At 46.7% G+C, this 21,461-nt stretch overlaps 1 protein-coding gene across 1 annotated transcript in view; it reads left to right on the plus strand.

Annotated features, from left to right (window-relative positions):
* Window positions 1-21,461, plus strand: part of LOC117005032 — a 182,790-nt gene that overhangs the window by 148,168 nt on the left and 13,161 nt on the right. Inside the window, exon 5 of the mRNA XM_042780134.1 lies at window positions 16,478-18,478. Coding sequence (XP_042636068.1) covers window positions 17,395-18,478 — 1,084 coding nt within the window. The 5' untranslated portion in view covers window positions 16,478-17,394. The remainder of the gene's footprint in view (window positions 1-16,477; window positions 18,479-21,461) is intronic.

Raw genomic sequence — 21,461 nt, forward strand, 5'->3', positions numbered from 1 at the left:
GTGCCACCCGCCAGTGAATAAACATACCACTTTCTACCTTTAATTAGTTAGAGAGTCTTTGTCCATGATCATATTGGTTTTTAACGATTCATTTAGAGAGCCAGGCAGGAGAAGGCTCTGCTTGGCTGTGAGAACAGCCCAGGTAGTGGACCCCTCGGGGCACCCCCGGGATATTCCTGGAATAGAAGGCTCCACCACCCGAACTGTTCATCCGGCAGCAGACAAGGACTCCTGACTGCCAAAACTCCGGACAAAAGGGTATGATTAAAAATTGAAATAGTTTAAGCAGTGACCTATAAGGCGTATGTGTGGTCTGGAAAGGCCATTGGTAAGTCATAGGAGACGTTCCACATGCACCTTGTGCCTCTGTAGTATGCTTGCAAGCCTGATTGGTATCTGATTAGTTGTATTTGGTTGCCAGCAGAGAATCCTGTTAACCTGTTATACTGAGCTAGGGGGAGGGGGGGGCTCGGTCTGTGATTGCTGGCGGAAGAGGATTTTGCCATTTGTTACGCTGTAGAGGGCTCAGTTTTCTAGCACTTAGAGGCTAGCAGTTGCAAGGGCAAATCCTGGTGTATGGTTGTTATGCTGTGTGAACGTGTCCTGACTGTGGGAGTGGTTGAGAGAGAGAGCTTGTTGAGATGTGCTATTAGCATGAAGTGAGTGGGAGTTTGGACCTGCAGTTCCATTCTTGGGTGACTGGAATGGCCAGGGAAAAATGAAGCCAGTGGGGCACATAAAGCTTTTAATAAAAGTCCCCTCCCCACTGTGACTGTGGTGTGTGTGTTTTGATTACCGAGGACGGTATTCACTGTAACTGTATTTTTGAGGTAACACGGCCTTTTGACTTGTGCCAAAAATTCTAAGGGCAGCACACGCTGAGTGAGTTTATTAGCTCCTGAGAACTGAGGCGTGAATGTTTTTGCAGTAGATTGAGGACAGACAAAGGACAGGACCAGTTTAGCAAGGAGGAGTAGAAGCCCTTGACAAGAGCTTAGTTGTGATTTTAAGTATGGAGGCTGCGTTTGTAGATTGTTAGAATCAGAATAAGGGTAACTTCAGTCTGAGATTCAATCTGGCTAGACAAATAGAAGAAATTTCTTTACCTCCATGGTTTGGGCTTGACTCATGGGAGTTTGTGAATTCAGAAAACTGGTGGAGAGACAGGGGAAATAAGAGAATATATTTAGAAGGTTTATATCTGACATCTGGGGGACTTGTGGCTTTGAGATTGGGAATAACAGGCTGTGGAAAATTTAGAAAATCAAGAAAAAGTGAATGGAATAGCTTGTATTTGTGGGAATTTTCCTACCATTTTTGTTGCGTTTAGGGGTTGGCATTGTGCCTAGTTGCTGTTGCAGTGTAAAAATTGAGCAGGACATTAGTGTTGTTCTTTTGCTAACCAGCTCAGCAGATGTGCCCAGTATAAACAACAGCTCCTTGATTTATCTGATTTAGAGCCAAAAATCCTAAAGCTGGTAAGTGCAAAGTCACGTTTAGTACCTGAGCTGTGGGCTGTGCAAGAAAAAGACTTGGAAAGGACTGTAAGTATCTGTGAAACTGGGTTCGAGTGGAAACAAAACAAGGAGCAAAGGATGAGATAATAAGAATTAAAGCAGAGTACTAGTTTTGTTAAGGAGGAGTGATGGAAACTAACCAGGGTAAAGAGATCCCTAAAACTAGTCCTTTAGGATGCATTTTGGCACATTGGAAGGAGCTAATAGGGTATGGTGGTACAGAGAACCAAAAGATCATTGTTAAATTTTGTACACAGTGGTGGCCACTTTATAAGCTTGAGGGGGGCTCCAGGTGGCCCTCAGCTGTATTTTTACATTATGAGACATTGTTACAGCTTATGTTATTTTTAAGATGGAACAGAAGTAGGAGGAGGTGACCTATGCTGATACGTTTTTTTTTCCCTCCGGAATCACCCTGAGTGGCAGAGACATTGTGAACTCGGAGCCCCCTCTGACCCCTTGGTATTGGCTTTAGAAAAAGACAACAAGGCTAAGTTAAAACGATGTTGTAGAACATGCTCCATAAATCAACGCTGCACACACCTTGATAAGGTGTATCCAGCTTACCCTCTGGAGCAAGAATTGGGGAATTTGTTTGAACCACGCCCTAGAAGGCAGAGGGAGGTGAGGGCAAAAGCAAATTTGGCTCGGTTATTAACCTCAGCTCCCACTTTACCTTCTACTTCTGAAAAGAAGCTAACTGCGGTTACTCCAGCTCCGGCTCTTATTCCACCTCCTGAAATTTCTATCCAAACTCCAGCTTGTGTTCCATCCCCCGCTCCAGTTACTCCAGCTCTCGTTCCACCTCCTGAGATTTCTATCTGAACTCCAGCCTATGTTGCATCCCCCACTCCAATTAAAGCAATCACTATTTCAACTCCAGCTCCAGCTTTGAGCACAGCTGAATCAACTCTGGTCTCTGTTTCAAGTTCAGCTCTATCCCCTACTCCGACTACTGCAGTTACTCCTAAATCTCTCCCACTGCTCAGCAGTGACAGTGAGGGAGAGAAGTCCTCTCTAAAGGGTCTTACAGCATCTCAGACTCGGAAAAAAACCAAAGAAATTATACAAGCACCTTTGAGAGAGGCGGTGAGCCCTGAAGGGAAAACAATGTTAGAATTCCTTTTTCTCCAATGGATTTAGAGGCCTGAGAAAAGATTGCTAAATGTTATCCGAGTGACCCAATAGGTATTGCAAGAAAATTAAAATTTATGATTAAACAGCATCAACCTGACTGGTCGGATCTTCAGCTGTTGTTGGATGTCTTAACAGAAACAGAAAAACAATTACAGTACAGTAATTTCACGACCATAAGGCACACTAGACTATAAGGCGCACCTCCGTGAGCCGGTAAATTTCGCAACTTTGTACATTATATAAGGCGCACCGGACTATAAGGCGCACTTTTTTTTTTTCAGTGAGGAGCTGTGCCACGCGCAACAAAGTAACGAAATAGTAATGGAATTGCGCAATCAAAGGGTTTACTGGCAGGTGCTCAAATTGCAAACATTTTTCACTGATTGGCGTAGTCTTTAAACGCAGCCCCAGGCGCCCTCCCCGTGACGGGGGCCTTGGCGCTCTCGCCTGTCCGTGGTGCTGGCTGGTGAAGCGCAGCTCAGGGTGGCCGCGGCTCGTACCGGGCCAGCAGCTCCATCCCTCCTTACCCACGCGGCTTGCGCCAGGCTGGAGCCGGTGGTGGTGGCTCCCTCCCTCCCCGCGCAATTCGCGCTGGGCTGGAGCTGGTGGCTTCCTCCGTCCCTGCACGGTTAGCGCCGGTCTGGAGTCGTCGGCGGCAGCTCCCTCCCTCCTTCCCTGCGCAGTTCGCGCTGGGCCAGCAGCAGCGGGTCCCTCTGTCCCCGCGCAGTTAGCGCCGATCCGGAGCTTGCAACGGTGGCTCCCTCCCTCCCTCTCCACACAGTTAGCGCCGGTCCGGAGCCGGCGGTGGCAGCTCCCTCCCTGCCTCCCCGCACGGTTAGTGCCAGGCCAGTGGCGGCAGCTCCCTCCTTCCCCGCTACTCCCCGGCTGGTGGCCGCCATGCCACTTCTCCCCGCTTCTCCCCGCTTCTCCCCGCTTCCCCCTGTAAGGGTCGGTCTGAAGATTGCCTGATTTTGCCTCACAATCATCGTCAGTGACTGAGACCTTGAGACCCCCACCACTCGTTCCAGGCTGGAGCCGCTGAAGCTACGCCAAGGCGGATGTTCTAATGGACTGAGCCTGGTTGTGTGCTGTATTCGTTACGGTGCACCGTGCCCTAGCAGGTGCAGGCTGAACCGTACTCTCTGCAGCTGAATCAACAGGCCTCACTCTCACAATGGTCCATAAATTTTCCCACCTTTTGGCCAGCGGCCCCTCGCCTTGAAATGGACTATAAAATTATCACCCTCAGAAGAGACCTTCGGAGACTTCTTTCTCCCCATGGATGGAAGACATCGCTGGATGACCTGAGAATGTCTCATCTGTTGGTAGCTATTCCCCCCTATTCTCTGTCTCTCTGTCTGTCTGTCTCTCTCTGTCTCTCTGTCCCTCTGTCTTTCTGTCTCTCTGTCTCTGTCCCTCTTTCTCTTTCTCTTTCTCTTTCTCTTTCTCTTTCTCTTTCTCTTTCTCTTTCTCTGTCTCTGTCTCTGTCTCTCTGTCTGTCTCTCCCTTCCTACTTCGTCATCTTTTTATCTCTCTCCTTCTCACCATTATCCCAAAACTGAATTGTTGACCCTCAATAAATTGCTTTGCTGCTTGTTGCTGAACAAAACCTTAGTCTCTTGCTGTTGTCCTTTGCACCCTGCGGTTGAACGAACCATCACGACCCCCACTCAGGTTGTGTGGACCGTGACATTAATTGGCGTAGTCAGACAGGTTTTCTGACAGACAGAAGGGCTGCTGGTTGTGTGTATTCTGTAACAGGGGAAGGACGTCTTGCTCCAACCGCACCTAGCTGACCACCTCGAAAGGGGTGAGCTTGTCTAGAAAGCAAGGGGGACATTTCAGATTTCCCACAGACTGCACACACCTAGGTGATCAAAGCATCCCTACACTCGTTTGAGGGCTCTGTCTGCAGAAAAATCACAAAAGACCACTTGGTGCAAATGGCATGACTGTATCATTCCTCCTCTTTATTCTTGTTTGAAAGTAATATTACCTCTCTTGCTAAATGTTAGTAGGAAGAGTACTACGCAGGATGTGTATGAATGTGTTGTCCATTGTCTTTTCTTGATACACTAGCCATTCCACTCAGGGTGAGGGTTTGGTAGTGCCAGTTATTGTGATTTTAGCCTTCCGTGAAGTTAGGAAGGGTGCTGTGCAGGCTATTCGACTCAGGGTGAGCGTCTAGCTATGTTTGTATTGTCTTTGAGCCTTCCTTGAAGTCGGGAAGGGTACTGCACTAACTATTCCACTCAGGGTGAGGGTTTAAGTGGTGCACGTTTTTCCTGTTGTTATATGTTTTGTATTGACTTTGCTTGAGGAAAGAGTGCTTCCTGCGTAACTTGTATGTGTGTGTAATTTCTGCTTCTTTTCTTTTTCTCCGGATAGTTTAAGCCTGAGTGTGATTTAAATTACTAGTTTTCTTATAGTAGTTCTACTTCACTAACTCAAAAAAATGAGTGAAAATCATAGTTCAGAAGTTAATGCTGCATTTTATGCTTTGCTAGCTAAATACAATTCCAAACCATCAAAAGGGGGGGAAGAATGGGCATACAACAACTGGTTCAATTTAGAAAATGTGATTGATAGAATAAACTCTTTAGAACATAATACAAAACTTAAACTGGGCAGGAATAAAACCATCCTCTGCTCGGTTTTGGGGGCATGTCTTACTGCTGCGGTAGAAACCCCTCTTAAGCAAAATAATCAGGAACAAACAGCTATTGACTTAGTAGAAATATTACAAAAACAATTAAACAAGGAGAGGAGTGAGAATCATGTTCTGAGGAATGAAAATCGTTCTCTAAAATTTGCTCTAAATAGGGAACGCACCAGCAATATTAAACATAATGATTCACCTCAAGAAATAGAGGAGAAGGAAACTGTTCATATCAGACAAATCTATCCTCAAAAGGAACTAACTTTTATGAAAAACTGTGGAGAATATTGTTGTCCTAAACTGAGACCTGTAATAAAAACACAATATGATTATCTCAACCGTGACAACACTGACCGACATATATCCTCCAAAGAAACCCCGTACACTCCCACCGAACTAGCTAAATTAAAAAAGGAGTACAGGTGACTCCCTCATGAGTCCGAAACTGAATATGTTTTCCGAGTGTCTCTCTTGGGGGGAGATTATATTCAACTATCAGAACAAGAAGCTAGTGGGTACTGGGGTCATAGAGTTTTCTTGACAACTGGAGGTAAACGCTACCCATGGTCTTTAACTCAGCGTGCAGCCTATTGGGCAGGCGGACTCAACCCCTTAGAAAGAGGGGAGCCTATAGCTTTAACTGGTACCTCCAACCAACTTCTAGAAAACATCCAAAAGGCTGCTTGTTTGCAAATGATTCACGAAAGAAAATTAATTATTGGTTCTGAATCTCCTATGCAATTACCGGTAAAATCTGAAATCATGACCCCCTTAATCCGTGGTCTCCCTGAATCACTTAAACTCACAGCAATTCTCCTTCAAAAAACCATTGCAGCCATTTCCCCTGTCGAAAGACTTGAAAGGTTTTTGGGTAATTCAAGCGAACCACTCAGTTCTCTTGACTCTTCCCCATACAATACTTCTCCACAGCAACTTCCTGGTTCGCAATTAAATTCTCCTAATAGTGAAGGTAGAGTTTGGACATGGAGTGAAGTGGCTGAAGAACTACTAAATTATAGTAGAAAATATGGACCTGTAAAATTCCCTGAAGAAAAATTAGAAAGAATAAAGGGAGTTCGATTCTTTTCTCCTTCACACGCCACATCAGATAAAGTGAAACAACTCTCTTCTAGACAATATTGATGGGGTGTGGGGATAAAGAAAGGAGTTCCCAAAGAAATTATGGATGTTTTAACTCTAGATAAACTTACTGTCCTGGTTTAAGGGGACAGTATTGCCAGGAAAAGGAAATTCAGGAACTCTCAGGCAAAAAAGGTATAGGTTGGGAATAACAGTTATTTACTGATATATTTACTAGACAAACAAAAACAGCATCAGCTATATGAAAGAGAACAAAAAAAACCCCAGTGACAGAACAGAACGAAACAGTCTCGGTCCCTTTTTCCAGTCACCGATGGCTCTCCTCGTCCGCACAGTTGAGATGCAAACAGGGCAGGGCAGCCTCTCAGTCGCAGCTGCTGCAGAAGCAGGGGGGCGAGGCGGCAGCGCCGTCCCAGGTAGAAGAAAAGGTGAGGAAAGAACTCTGCTCACCGTGGGCGTCCTAGTTCCCAGTTGTTCAGAGGAAGCAGGAAGCTTTTGCAGTCCGAGTCCAGCGGGGAAGAAACACGGAGAAGAAACAACCTCTCTCCTCTGCCGAGCTGCGAGAGTTCTCCTACTCCCGAGAGTTCCTCCTACTTCGGAAGGACAAAAGCAGGACTCCACCTTTCCCTAATGGAGCCATCAGGCTGCTCCAGCCATTCCTTTGTCTTCAGCTCTTAACGGCTAATAGGGGAGCCATCCCGGCTAGCTTAACATAATAATGGGAAAAATTTCTAAACCTCGACAGCCCACAACATTATCCACCCCAAATATTTTCCATGCTAACATACTACATTAAATTAGAACCTTTAAATTACATACATACATGCAGTTACAGACACAGTATCATAGATAGTTCACCCTAGAACAAGGTCTCCTTGGGGTATGCATCGGGTTTCTCCATCCTTTTGCATCACCCACCAGGTACAACCTGGTCCTTGAGCAAAAACCACCCCACGGACAGGATTGTCTTTGCTGGAGGCAGAGTTCACCCAAACAGTTTTCCCTAGCATACCTCTCATGTGTACCACTGGAACCTTATCCCCATCTGGTGTTCCCAAGAGCTCAGATTGGGCAGGGCCTGCTCGGTTAGTGGAACCTCGGGTATTCACTAACCATGTGGCCTTTGGTAGATTACTGTCCCAGTTCTTGAAAGTCCCCCCACCAAGTGCCTTCAAGGTGGTTTTAAGCAGGCCATTGCACCGTTCGACCTTCCCAGCTGCAGGTGCATGGTAGGGGATGTGGTACACCCACTCAATGCCGTGTTCCCTAGCCCAGCTGTTTATGAGGCTGTTCTTGAAATGAGTCCCGTTGTCTGACTCAATTCTTTCAGGGGTACCATGCCTCCAAAGGACCTGTTTCTCAAGGCCCAGGATGGTGTTCCGAGCAGTGGCGTGAGGCACAGGGTAGGTCTCCAACCATCCAGTGGTGGCTTCCACCATGGTCAGCACGTAGCGCTTGCCTTGGCGGGTCTGAGGCAGTGTGATGTAGTCAATCTGCCAGGCCTCCCCGTACTTATATTTGGACCAACGCCCACCATACCAGAGGGGCTTCACTCACTTGGCCTGTTTGATGGCAGCGCACGTCTCACAGTCATGGATAACTTGAGAGATACTGTCCATGGTTAGATCCACCCCTCGGTCTCGTGCCCACTTATACGTGGCATCTCTGCCCTGATGACCTGAGGCGTCATGGGCCCATCGAGCCAGGAACAATTCTCCCTTGTGTTGCCAATCCAAGTCTATTTTTGACACCTCTATCTTTGAGGCCTGATCAACCTGCTCGTTGTGTCGGTGTTCCTCATTAGCCCGACTCTTGGGGACATGGGCATCCACATGACGAACTTTCACAGGTAGCTTCTCTACCCGGGTGGCAATGTCTTTCCACTCGTCGGCAGCCCAGATTGGTTTTCCCCTACGTTGCCAGTTTGCCTTTTTCCACCTTTCCAGCCAACCCCACAGAGCATTGGCTACCATCCACGAGTCAGTATAAAGGTAGAGCTTTGGCCACTTCTCTCTTTCAGCAATGTCCAGGGCCAGCTGAACAGCTTTGAGTTCAGCAAATTGACTTGATCCACCTTCTCCTTCGGTAGCTTGTGCAACCTGTCGTGTGGGGCTCCATACGGCTGCTTTCCACTTCCGGTTCATCCCCACGATGCGGCAGGAGCCGTCGGTGAAAAGAGCGTAGCATGTTTCATCTGCTGGCAGTTGGTTATATGGTGGGGCTTCCTCAGCACGGCTCACTTGTTCTTGCTCCTCGTCATCGGCGAGACCAAAATTTTCACCTTCTGGCCAGTTCGTAATTATCTCCAAAATCCCAGGGCGATTTGGGTTTCCGATGCGGGCGCGTTGCGTGATGAGGGCAATCCACTTGCTCCATGTGGCGTCGGTGGCGTGGTGGGTAGAGGGAACCTTTCCTTTGAACATCCACCCCAGCACTGGTAGTCGGGGTGCCAGGAGGAGTTGTGCTTCCGTCCCAATCACCTCTGAGGCAGCTTGGACTCCTTCATAGGCAGCCAAGATCTCCTTCTCTGTGGGAGTGTAGTTGGCTTCAGACCCTCTGTAGCTCCGGCTCCAGAATCCCAGAGGTCGGCCTCGAGTCTCCCCAGCCACCTTCTGCCAAAGGCTCCAGGACAAGCCATGGTTCCCGGCTGCAGAATAAAGCACATTCTTCACCTCTGGTCCCGTCCTGACTGGGCCAAGGGCTACTGCATGAGCGATCTCCTGCTTGATCTGGGCAAAGGCTTGCTGCTGCTCAGCACCCCAGTGGAAATCGTTCTTCTTACGGGTGACCAGGTAGAGAGGGCTCACAATCTGGCTGTACTCAGGAATGTGCATTCTCCAAAAGCCTATGGCACCTAGGAAAGCTTGTGTTTCCTTCTTGTTGGTTGGTGGAGACATCGCGGTGATCTTATTGATGACCTCAGTGGGGATCTGGCGCCGTCCATCTTGCCACTTTACTCCCAGGAACTGGATCTCTCGGGCAGGTCCTTTGACTTTGCTCTTTTTAATGGCAAAGCCGGCTCTCAGCAGAATCTGTATGATCTTTTCTCCTTTCTCAAATACCTCCACTGCCGTGTTCCCCCACACAATGATGTCATCTATGTATTGCAGGTGTTCTGGAGCCTCACCCTTTTCCAGTGCAGCCTGGATCAGTCCATGACAGATGGTGGGGCTGTGTTTCCACCCCTGGGGCAGACGATTCCAGGTGTACTGCACGCCCCTCCATGTAAAGGCAAACTGAGGCCTGCACTCTGCTGCCAGGGGAATGGAGAAAAATGCGTTGGCAATGTCAATGGTGGCATACCACCTTGCTGCCTTGGACTCCAGCTCGTACTGGAGCTCCAGCATGTCTGGCATGGCAGCGCTCAGTGGTGGAGTCACTTCGTTCAACGCACGATAGTCCACAGTCAATCTCCATTCTCCATCAGACTTGCGCACGGGCCAGATGGGGCTGTTGAAGGGTGAGTGGGTTTTGCTGACCACCCCTTGGCTCTCCAGCTCACGGATCATCTTGTGGATGGGGATCACGGCATCTCGATTCGTCCGGTACTGCCGGCGGTGCACTGTTGAGGTGGCAATTGGCACTCGTTGCTCTTCCACCTTCAGGAGTCCCACTGCAGATGGGCTTTCTGACAGTCCAGGCAAGGTGTTCAACTGCTTAATGCCCTCTACCGCTACAGCAGCTATTCCAAAAGCCCATCTGTATCCCTTTGGGTCTTTGTAATAGCCACTCCTGAGAAAGTCTATGCCTAGAATGGGCGGTGCCTCTGGGCCAGTTACAATCGGATGTTTCTGCCACCCCTCCCCTGTCAGGCTCACCTCAGCTTCCAGCAAAGACAATTCCTGTGATCCCCCCGTCACCCCAACAATGGAAACACGCTCTTCCCCCACATGTTCTGATGGTATTAGAGTGCATTGTGAACCAGTATCAACTAATACCCTGTATTCTTGTGGTTCTGATGTGCCAGGCCATCGGACCCACACCATCCAATAGACTCTGTTATCCCGTGCCTCTCCCTGGCTAGAGGCAGGGCCCCTCTAGCCCTGGCTATTATTCCTTTCCTGAACATACATAGTGGAGGTTCCTTCAAGTGGGTCTGACAGATCATCCTCCCTTCTGTAATGCCCAGCACCTTGGTCATGGGAGGTTGAGGCTACCTTCACTTTAGTGTAGCTCCCTCGGTTAGCATTTCCCTCCCTGAGTTGACGCACCCGTGCTGCCAAGACAGAAGTGGGTTTCCCATCCCATTTTCCCATGTCTTCCCCATGGTCACGCAGGAAAAACCATAGGTCAGCTCGTGGGGTGTACCCTCTTCCACTAGCTGGGGGGCGTTGGGCTGTAACCTTGGGGTATGAGGCTCGCACTGGTGCTGCCTTGATCTTCCTGATCTCCTCCCTCATCTCACTTATGTCACCTCTCATCCCCCTCACCTCCTTCATCTCCTCCCTCATCCCCCTCACCTCCTGGACCACGGAAGAAACCTGGGCCTGCACTACGCCATTCATCATACTGTGAAAATCCCTAAGCTTGTTAGCAACAGAGCTCACTGTTTCTCGGTGCTCATCAGCATTAATCATTGCAATGAAGGTGGTGTATTGAGATGGCCCTCGGTTTGCCAGATTCCACAGCATGTGCCCTGTGCACCTGACCTTGTCAGGGTCATTGTCATGCTGTCCATCCCTCCCAAAGAGTACCTCCAGTACCGCCACCTCTCTCAGCTGTTGGATCCCTTCCTCAACGGTTTTCCAATGCATTCTATTATGGTACTCCTGCATTCTTTCTTTGTTGACAAACCTCTCTCTTACACTCATTAAAAGCCGCTCCCAGAGGGGAAGTGGGCCTGGCTCCCTTACGAATATCTGGTCCACACCTGAGTCCTGGGACAAGGATCCCAAATTCCTTGCCTCTGTACCATCCAAGTGCACACCTGTACCCATAAGGTCCCAGACCCGAAGTAACCAAGTTGTCAAAGCCTCCCAGCCCCGTCGTGCAATATCTTTCCGCAGATTGCGGAGATTTTCATAAGACAGGGACTCAGTGATGATTTCAACCTCTGGCTCCCCTGCTGGTTGTGAGGGCCCTCCTCTCTGGTCCTCTTTGTCTAGGTGCCTTGTTTTCATTTTAGACTTCCTAGTTTCTACAGGGGCGACTGCTGCTGGCTGTGAGTGCCCTTGCAATTCAGCTGGACCCTGGGCAGATGTAACACCTATGGGTTCCACTACAGCATCACTGGATTCTCCCCCTTTATGGCAGGGCTTCTCACCAGCTGGGGAGAGGTACTCCTTCATCATCTGGCCCATCTCACTCATCTGCTTCACTAGAAGCCCCACCCACTCCGGGTGGTTTCTTTCTGAGGTGGGCTGTGGGGCAGGGTCAGGCTCTGTGGCAGCATCCCTAGTCTCTGGGGCAGGGTCAGGCTCTGTGGTAGCATCCCTAGTCTCTGGGGCAGGGTCAGGCTCTGGGGCAGCATCCCTATTTCCTGGAGTAGGTATCAGAGTTGTTATCCAGCTCAATCCCCCCTTATCTCTTAATGTTAAATAGGACAAGACTATCAGCAACACCAGCCACTGTACGATATCATTAGCATTCAGAGGAAATCTGAACCCTTCAAAAACTGGTGGGGTAGACCCAAAAATTTGGGTGAGGGGTTGGGAGAAAATTTCCCCTGGTGTTATTCCCTCACAGTAGGTGCCATTATTAAAGTAATCCCAAAAACATGCATTTAGTGTGTGGTATCCCTGAATCCATGTACCCGCCGTCCAAAGGAAGTTAAAAATCCATGAATTCCTCACCTTATCAACCCATAAAGCAAGTTCGATAACAGTCACAGTAGCCTTAGTTACAGGGTCCATGCTTATGTAAGGGTTTGCAAATGGGAGATATACATGTATGAACACGTGCAGCCCAAACCAGATTAAACTGGACCACATGTTGCTGGACCACATGTTGCTAGCACACAAAAAGACAATCTCAGGCAACTGAAGAACTGTTATTCCTTAACCTCGTGCCCCACGTTGGGTGCCAAGATCTGTCCTGGTTTAAAGGGACAGTATTGCCAGGAAAAGGAAATTCAGGAACTCTCAGGCAAAAAAGGTATAGGTTGGGAATAACAGTTCTTTACTGATATATTTACTAGACAAACAAAAACAGCATCAGCTATATGAAAGAGAACAAAAAAACACAGTGACAGAACAGAACGAAACAGTCTCAGTCCCTTTTTCAAGTCACCGATGGCTCTCCTCGTCCGCACAGTCGAGATGGAGCAGGGCAGGGCAGCCTCTCAGTCGCGGCTGCTGCAGGAGCAGGGGGCGAGGCGGCAGCGCCGTCCCAGGTAGAAGAAAAGTTGAGGAAAGAACTCTGCTCACCATGGGCGTCCCAGTTCCCAGTTGTTCAGAGGAAGCAGGAAGCTTTTGCAGTCCGAGTCCAGCGGGGAAGAAACACGGAGAAGAAACAACCTCTCTCCTCCGCCGGCGAGCTGCGAGAGTTCCTCCTACTCGCCGAAGGACAAAAGCAGGACTCCACCTTTCCCTAATGGAGCCATCAGGCTGCTCCAGCCATTCCTTTGTCTTCAGCTCTTAACGGCTAATAGGGGAGCCATCCCGGCTAGCTTAACATAATAATGGGAAAAATTTCTAAACCTCGCCAGCCCACAACACTTACAAAAATAGTTTTAAATTGGCCTTGCTCCAAAACTACTGCATCTCATCTAACTGTTCAGCCTAGTGCTCCCCCAGTTGTACAAAATTTTGCAGTGGAACCTAAAAATTCTTCTCCACAAGCTCCAGGCACTGAGCCAAATCATTGTTCCCCACAGACTCTGGGCAGTGAGCCAAAGCTTTCTTCACTTCAACCTGTGGGACTAGAGCCAAAACAACTCCCGAACCAGGGAAACTAAAATCTCCGTCTCTCTTAGGTGGGCAGAGGGGCGGGGGTAATTGGTTTTTTCTAAGATCACTCACCCGAAATCCTGAAAATGGAGATTTATTAATAACAGCAATTGTTGGTCCTAAAAGGTTGTTTATTACTTTTGTAGTTGATACTGGAGCCCAAATTTCAGCACTAACAAACATAACTGCCCAGAAATGTGGAATCTTTCCAAACAGAAAATGATATTTTGTCCTCAATGCCTTAGGTACCACAGAAGTTATGGATATTGCTTTAGTAAAAATTTTTCTGCCTGGGGAAGATAATCAGTTAGTTATCAAACTAGTAATTGGTGACATCCCAAACAACTTACTAGGAATGGATGTTCTTGCCGGTAGACAGTGGGAAGATGATAACGGTTGTCTTTGGTCTTTTGGCACACCATATCTCAATATTAGACTACTACAAGTTGCTCCTCATTTACCATTCAGTAAAATCACTAATGTAAAACAATACCCCCTTCTGTCTGGTGCCAAAAAAGGGATCAAACCTGTGATACAGGAATTACGAGACCAAGGAGTAGTAATAAATGCTCATTCTCCTTTCAATTCTCCTGTATGGCCTGTCCGAAAACCTAATGGGAAGTGGAGGTTAACTGTAGACTTTCTCAGGCTTAATGCCAACACAGAACCTCTCACAGCAGCAGTCCCTAATTTAGCTGAATTAATAACTTCCATTCAAGAAAAAGCCCACTCTATCATGGCCACTATTGATGTCAAAGACATGTTTTTCATGATACCTTTACAAGAAGAAGATAGGGACCACTTTGCTTTCACTTGGGAAGGTCAGCAGTACACATTCACGAGGCTTCCCCAAGGGTATAAACACTCTCCCACTTTAGCCCATCACTCTCTAGCACAAGAACTAGAAAAATTACCCACACCTGACAATGTAGCTGTATAACAATACATTGATTATATTCTTGTGGGAGGAGATGAAACAGAAGTAGTGGGGGATACCCAACAGAAAATAATCTCCCCTTTAGAAAGCCTGGACTTACAAATTCCCTCAGAAAAAATTCAGAAGCCCTCTCACGAAGTAAAATTTCTAGGAATTTGGTGGAAAGGAGGCATGACATGCATTCCACCTGATACCATAACATCTTTAGATCATATTAAAATGCCTGAATCCAGAAAAGATCTTCAACAAGCTTTAGGATTGTTAGTCTTTTGGAGAAAACATATCCCTTATTTTTCAATTATTGCTAGACCTCTTTACGACTTGCTGAGGAAAGGGGTAAAATGGGATTGGACTCCTTCACAGGAAGAAGCACTGCAGTTACTGATATTTGAAGCTACAGCTCACCAAGCCTTGGGTCCTATTCATCCCACAGATCCTTTCCAGGTAGAATGGGGGTTTGCCATCTCAGGATTGTCAGTACACGTATGGCAACGGGGCCCAGAAGGCCCTACAAGGCCTGTTGGTTTTTATTCCCGTGGTTTTAAAGATGCTGAAAAAAGATATACTACCTGGGAAAAAGGGCTTTTTGTGGTTAGCTTAACTCTCATAGAAGTTGAAAAATTTACACGACAGCAACCCATTGTATTGCGAGGCCCTTTCAAAGTCATTAAAATGGTTACTACTGGAAACCCTCCTCCTGACGGGGTGGCCCAGAGGGCCACAGTTAGGAAATGGTATGCCCAGATAGAGCATTACTGTAACATCTTCATGGTAACAGAAGGAGCGGTAAAAAATTTGGCAATACAAGAGACTGAGTTTGGCTAGCAACCAAGACAAACCCATCTTGTCAATTAAGGTTGCTCCACCCTTCTCCCCCGAACAGTCAACAAATTCTTGGTTCACCGATGCTTCTGCTAAAAGAGAGGGAAAGCTGTGGAAATACAGAGCAGTTGCCCTCCACACTTCCTCCGGTGAATGAATCATCACAGAAGGAGAAGGCGGTGCTCAGGTTGGTGAGCTAATAGCTGTCTGGAGTGTTTTCCAACATGAAAAGCAGAATACCTCTCCTGTGTGTATTTATACTGACTCCTATGCCGTGTTTAAGGGATGTACTGAGTGGCTTCCTTTCTGGCAACAAAATAATTGGGAAGTTAACAGAATTCCAGTATGGCAAAAGGAAAAATGGCAGGAAATTCTAGACATTGCAGATCAAGGAAATTTTTCTGTAGGGTGGGTAGCTTCTCATCAAACAGATGGTAATCTAGCTGGGGACTGGAACAACGTAGTCGATGAACTTGCTAGATTGAGCCCACTTAAAAAGGAGCAGATCACAGAGGATTGGGAGCATTTGTTAGAATGGTTGCATGCAAAAAGACAGCACACAGGTGCAAAAGATCTGTACAAAGAAGCTCTTGCCCGTGGTTGGCCTGTCACCAGAGAAATGTGTAAAACATGTATATCGGCCTGCGAGCAATGTCGCAAACGCTTAGAAAGACATCCTTTGGAAGATGACCCTCTGCACTTAAGAGATGATAAAGGTTTATGGGACGTGTGGCAGGTAGACTATATTGGTCCTTTTAGGAAATCAAGTGATAAGAACTTTGTATTGGTAGGAGTAGAGATAATATCTGGGTTAGTCCAAGCCGAGGCGTTCAAAAGAGCTCCAGGAGAAAATACTGTTAAAGCATTGCAGGAATGGTTTGGAACTTTTCCAAAACCGCAGGAAATTCAATCTGACAATGGGTCCCATTTCACTGCTAAAGTGGTACAAGATTGGGCAAAGAATAAAGGAATAAAATCGGTTTTTCACACCCCTTACTATCCCCAAGCTAACGGGATTGTAGAAAGAACAAATGGTCTCTTGAAACGACTCCTTAGACCCCAAGAGACTGGCTGGGACTTACGGCTTTGGAAAGTTGTAAAAGGTATTAATGACAGATGGGGAGTTAACAGTTGTCCCAAAATGACTGCCTTTTGTCCAAAAGCTCCTAACCTAATTCGTGTACTACGGGGAACAAATGACCCCAAGAATCCAGCACACTATCCTGGGCAACCTGTTCTAGTGGACCTCCCCACCGTTGGAGAGGTACCACTAGTACTAAAAACCCCCCTGAATGAAAAATCATGGGTTGCCACCAATGCCATGGGAAAGGAACTTAGAATAAGCACCAACTGGATTGTTCCATCATTTTAATCTCCTTCCGCTTGGTGGCAGACTCTGTTGTGTCTATTTTCACAGAAAGAACGTCATTGGACATGAAAACCAGGAAAACCATGATAACACTGTTGATCCTTCTCTGCATCCTACCTCAACTCCTCAGCCAAATCCCGACTGACTGGCCATGGTCTGAAGCAACCATCAGGTACACCAGTACTCTAGGACCCTATCCCAGAGATCGTCGCCCAAACCTAGCAACCGTGGTGCTGCATGACTCTGAGGTATATTGTGCAAGTGACTGGGTCTGGGACAGAGACGACTGGGCTAGAGCATTAACTGGAACAATTGGTGAGGAAATTAAGGTAGGATGCAGGAAAGTGGAAAAGTCCCTTCACGAGAAATCTTCCACCATTGCAATTGCCGGTAATCTGCTAGAACCAGACGTGGCAAGCAACTTGCATCCTAACATCACAGCAAAACTCTGTCCCACCACAGCATGGTCCTGTAATAAACAAACCCCTCTCATATTGTGTTGTCACCAGCACAATGTTGGTAATTACACTCTAGACCCCAGTACCAACAATATTGAAATCACCAAGCTTTGTAGAGATGAACCCGCTGACTGTTGGTATAATTTCACTTTGACTAAATCTACCTATGTAACCTGTAACTGGCAGAATGATCCAGCTGATAAGTCTGGTCTGAAGGGTCTAATTTTCAGATTCAAAATTAATGCTATGACTAAACCCACACTTACTCCAATAATTACATACCATGGCATAAGCACCTCCCTAGTGCGGAACGAACACAATGTTTTCCCTTCCTTTGTGGCAATGTGAGGTGATGATGCCGTGATAAGGTGTAAATTAACTGAAGGATCCCTCAGCGAATCTGTGTACAGCTATGGCATAGGACCTCACGACCATACTCTACATTGTGAAATTTGAAACCAGGAATGTTGGTTAAACCTAACTGCTGTACAATCCTCCCATAAAATCATGTGTGGTAAAAACAATACCAAATACTGGGCAGAACTTGATGTCAATGTTGTAACACCTACTACCCAACTGCCAGTTATGCTAACTCCAAAATTTTCTGAAATTGGACCATACGTAATTAGGAAAACTGGGCGACAACAAATTTTGCTCAATCCAGCCTGGTCCCTTAAACAAGTCAAATTGTTAATGCAAAACAATGTCTCAGAAGTCCAACCCACTTGTTCCTCTTTCTTACAAACCTCTTTTGAAGGATGGATCACCTGGTTGCAAAAGCGGGACCCCTCTAAAAAACGAATTACTAGAGACATAACCGGTGTTGTGGGAACAGGACTGGGAATTTTGAATAGCATTGATTTGGAAGCACTAATGAATAAATTGGCTACCACAACCGAGGATTTAACCAAATTGCGGCAACCACTGCAGTCCTCCCTAACGGCTTTGGGAACCCAACAGTGGTTGTTGTCAAACATATTACCAAATTGGGAAAAGGTAGATGTGAATGATCACAAATTGATAGTTGATGGACTCGGTGCTACACAAAGTAACTTTTCTCTTGCCCTCAGCTGTATCCAGGCTCAATTATGGATACAGTCAGTTGCTGCCTCCATCATAAGGGAAGGTGAGAAAGGCATTCTTCCTACTGAAATTTGTAAAATTATTTGGGATAGCGCCATTGATTTTGAAAAGGAATTCCAATCCTGGTGGAATCTGGTAAATTTTACCTACGACCCCAGTACAAACACAGCCACAGCCTTTGTGCTAACAATACGCAATGCTTCAGTGCATTCAATATTCCCTATCATTTCATTGGGACTGAATCATGACGGAGCTGTTCTCTATCCTTCCGAGCATAGGGAATGGGCCCGTCAAATTAGTGGGAAGTGGCAAACTGTCAGTCTGGAAACTTGCATTACTCGAGAACAACGGGGGTTTATCTGTGAAAGTAATGCGATCAGAGCTCAAGATATTTGTTTAGATACTGAACAGAACGTCTGCAATTTTGAAATTCACCCAAACGAGACTCCTGAGACAGTACTGGTATATATAGGCAATGACTGTGCATGCTTGAGAACTGCTTGCGATAGTATTTATGTGGAAAATTTAGTAATAAGCACTAAAAATCATTCAAATTTTTGTGTTTGTAACTTTACTAAGATTACAGGATGTGACTTTTCTTTTGTAGCTCCAGTTATCTCTCATCACCTTCTACAGTCCAATTACACACTGATCTCTCATTTATTGCCTACTCCCATTGGAATGAATATCTCTTTGGTAAAGCAATTGCTGCTTCACCAAGACTTAATTGGTATCTTAGAAAGGACTAAAAGAAATGGACAAAAAACTTTAATAACCGTTTTCCATAATGTGAAAGAAATTCATCATGTTCTGGAAAGGGTAAAAAGAGTTGCTGAATACCGATGGTGGGATACACTTTTTGGGTGGTCGCCTAATGCCACAGGAGTCCTAAACAAACTGAGTCATCCCATCATCGTTCTCTTGATCCTGGTCTTGATTGGTTTTGTTTTATCAGCAATTCTCTATATTATGAATTGGAAAATTATAAAACGGTTGACACATTTGACATCCACACTAAATTTACACAAATCTGTCACCATTGACATCCCTAAGGTTATTGATGTAAGGAGTACTGTGTGATCTTAATATAAAACAAAACATGTCTTTGATTAAAAGATCACTTTCTTTTGACCGTCCTGTAATTTGAATCATAGTTGAAATGGGTTATTTTTTGATTATCTTAACTTTTGAATATCAATTTAAAAATTGCTTAGTTTAATCGAATTGCATTTTGAATATTGGTTAAAATTGATTGTTGCATTGTATTTCACATTGAAATTGATCATTTTTTTCTCTGTAAGCAGAAATTGTTTCTATGGAATGAAAATAATTGAATAATTGAAAAGATTGATCATTTGTTTGTTTTCCCTTCCTCTTTCCCCTTATCTCTCTTACTCTTCTATCCTATCCATTTTCCTATCTTTGTTTTCCCTGGGATGTGCTACCAACTCAGACGAGTCCTGAAGACGTTGGAATAACATCACGAAGAAGCGCTCCTGACAATGATCGTGAGTCACGGAGTGGTGTAAGGGTCGGTCTGAAGATTGCCTGATTCTGCTTCACAATCATCGTCAGTGACTGAGACCTTGAGACCCCCACCACTCGTTCCAGGCCGGAACCGCTGAAGCTAGCCAAGGCGGATGTTCTAATGGACTGAGCCTGGTTGTGTGCTGTATTCGTTACGGTGCACTGTGCCCTAGCAGGTGCAGGCTGAACCGTACTCTCTGCAGCTGAATCAACAGGCCTCACTCTCACAATGGTCCATAAATTTTCCCACCTTTTGGCCAGAGGCCCCTCGCCTCGAAATGGACTATAAAATTATCACCCTCAGAAGAGACCTTCGGAGACTTCTTTCTCCCCATGGATGGAAGACATCGCCGGATGACCTGAGGACTTCTCATCTGTTGGTAGTTATTCCCCCCTATTCTCTCTCTCTCGCTCTCTCTCTGTCTCTCTGTCTTTCTGTCTCTCTGTCTCTGTCCCTCTTTCTCTTTTTCTGTCTGTCTCTCTCTGTCTGTCTCTCCCTCCCTCTCTTTCTCTGTCTGTCTCTGTCTGTCTCTCCCTCCCTACTTCGTCATCTTTTTATCTCTCTCCTTCTCACCATTATCCCAAAACTGAATTGTTGGCCCTCAATAAATTGCTTTGCTGCTTGTTGCTGAACAAAACCTTAGTCTCTTGCTGTTGTCCTTTGCACCCTGCGGTTGAACGAACCATCACGACCCCCGCTCAGGTTGTGCGGACTGTGACACCCCCCAGTCAGCGGCCGCTGTGCCGCCTCTCCCCGCTTCTCCCCGCGTCCCCCTGGCCAGCGGCCACGCCGTGTCCCTCTGGCCAGTGGTCGCGTGGCTTCTCCCTGCTTCTCCCCGGCTGGCAGCTGCGCAGCGTCTCCCCCAGCTGGCAGCCACGCCCTGGCGTCCCCCCAGCTGGCGGTCGTGCCAGTTCCCAGTTTCCCCCGCCCTGCGGCCACAGCTCCCAAAGTTCCTGGCTCCCCCCGCGCGGTCGCAGCTCCCACGGGTTCCGGTTCGACTTGCAGCTCGCACTTTTGGGTTGGCGAATTTCTGAACTTTGTCCATATATGAGGCGCACCGGACTATAAGGCGCACTTCCGGGTTCGGACCAAAATTTTAGTCAAAAGGGTGCGCCTTATAGCTGTGAAATTACTGTAATTTCACGATTATAAGCCGCACCATTTTGACTAAAATTTGGTCTGAACCCGGAAGTGCAGCTTATAATCAGATGCGGCTTATATATAGACAAAGAACGAAAAGTTGCTGTTTTAGTTTGGAGGACAGGTGTCTGCTGAGAAAGGCAGGAGCTTCTCTTTGAAATGGAGAATGTAAACCCCCTCCCTCCAAATTATAAATTTGAAATCAAGGGGCTTTCAGCAAAGATATGGGAATTAGGAATAACAGTTCTTTTCTAGGAAAATTAAAATAGAAATACAGTACTACAAAGAAACAAACTCCAAACCCTGACAAAGTCAGAGTACAACCTGACACCCCATCAGGCAGGGTGTTGGTAGCAGTCCCATTAAATGGTGGATGCAGTTCTCTTGCAGTGACAGATGTGGTTTAGTTGAAGCAGTGCTCCTGTAGAAGGTGCAGTTTCCCTCCAGAGGTCCAGTGGTGATGTGGAGAAATCCGGTTTTCCTCTGGAGTCCAGTGGATAAAGGGCTCCCTTAGTGTCCCAAAACCTCTGTTTTTATCTAGGTAAGAAATGTTTGGCTCTTCCCCCTGGCTGGAGCAACTTCCAATGGGATGAAATAATTTTATCAGTCACACAGTGGGACACAATGGACCATTAGCAGAAAATGACTGCCTGGAGGAAAGAAGAGTTGTGAAAAGATAAAGAACAATGCCCCGTCTGGTTTCAATGGATGGCCCATTAGCAGAATATCTCCCGCGGAGATAAGGATCACTGCCCCCACCCTCAACAGATGGTGATAGAAAAGATACCTTTTATCACACTCTGTCTTGTAACCCAAGACAGTT

Source organism: Catharus ustulatus, chromosome W (genome assembly GCF_009819885.2).
Source record: "Catharus ustulatus isolate bCatUst1 chromosome W, bCatUst1.pri.v2, whole genome shotgun sequence".
Taxonomy (NCBI): Eukaryota; Metazoa; Chordata; class Aves; order Passeriformes; family Turdidae; genus Catharus; species Catharus ustulatus.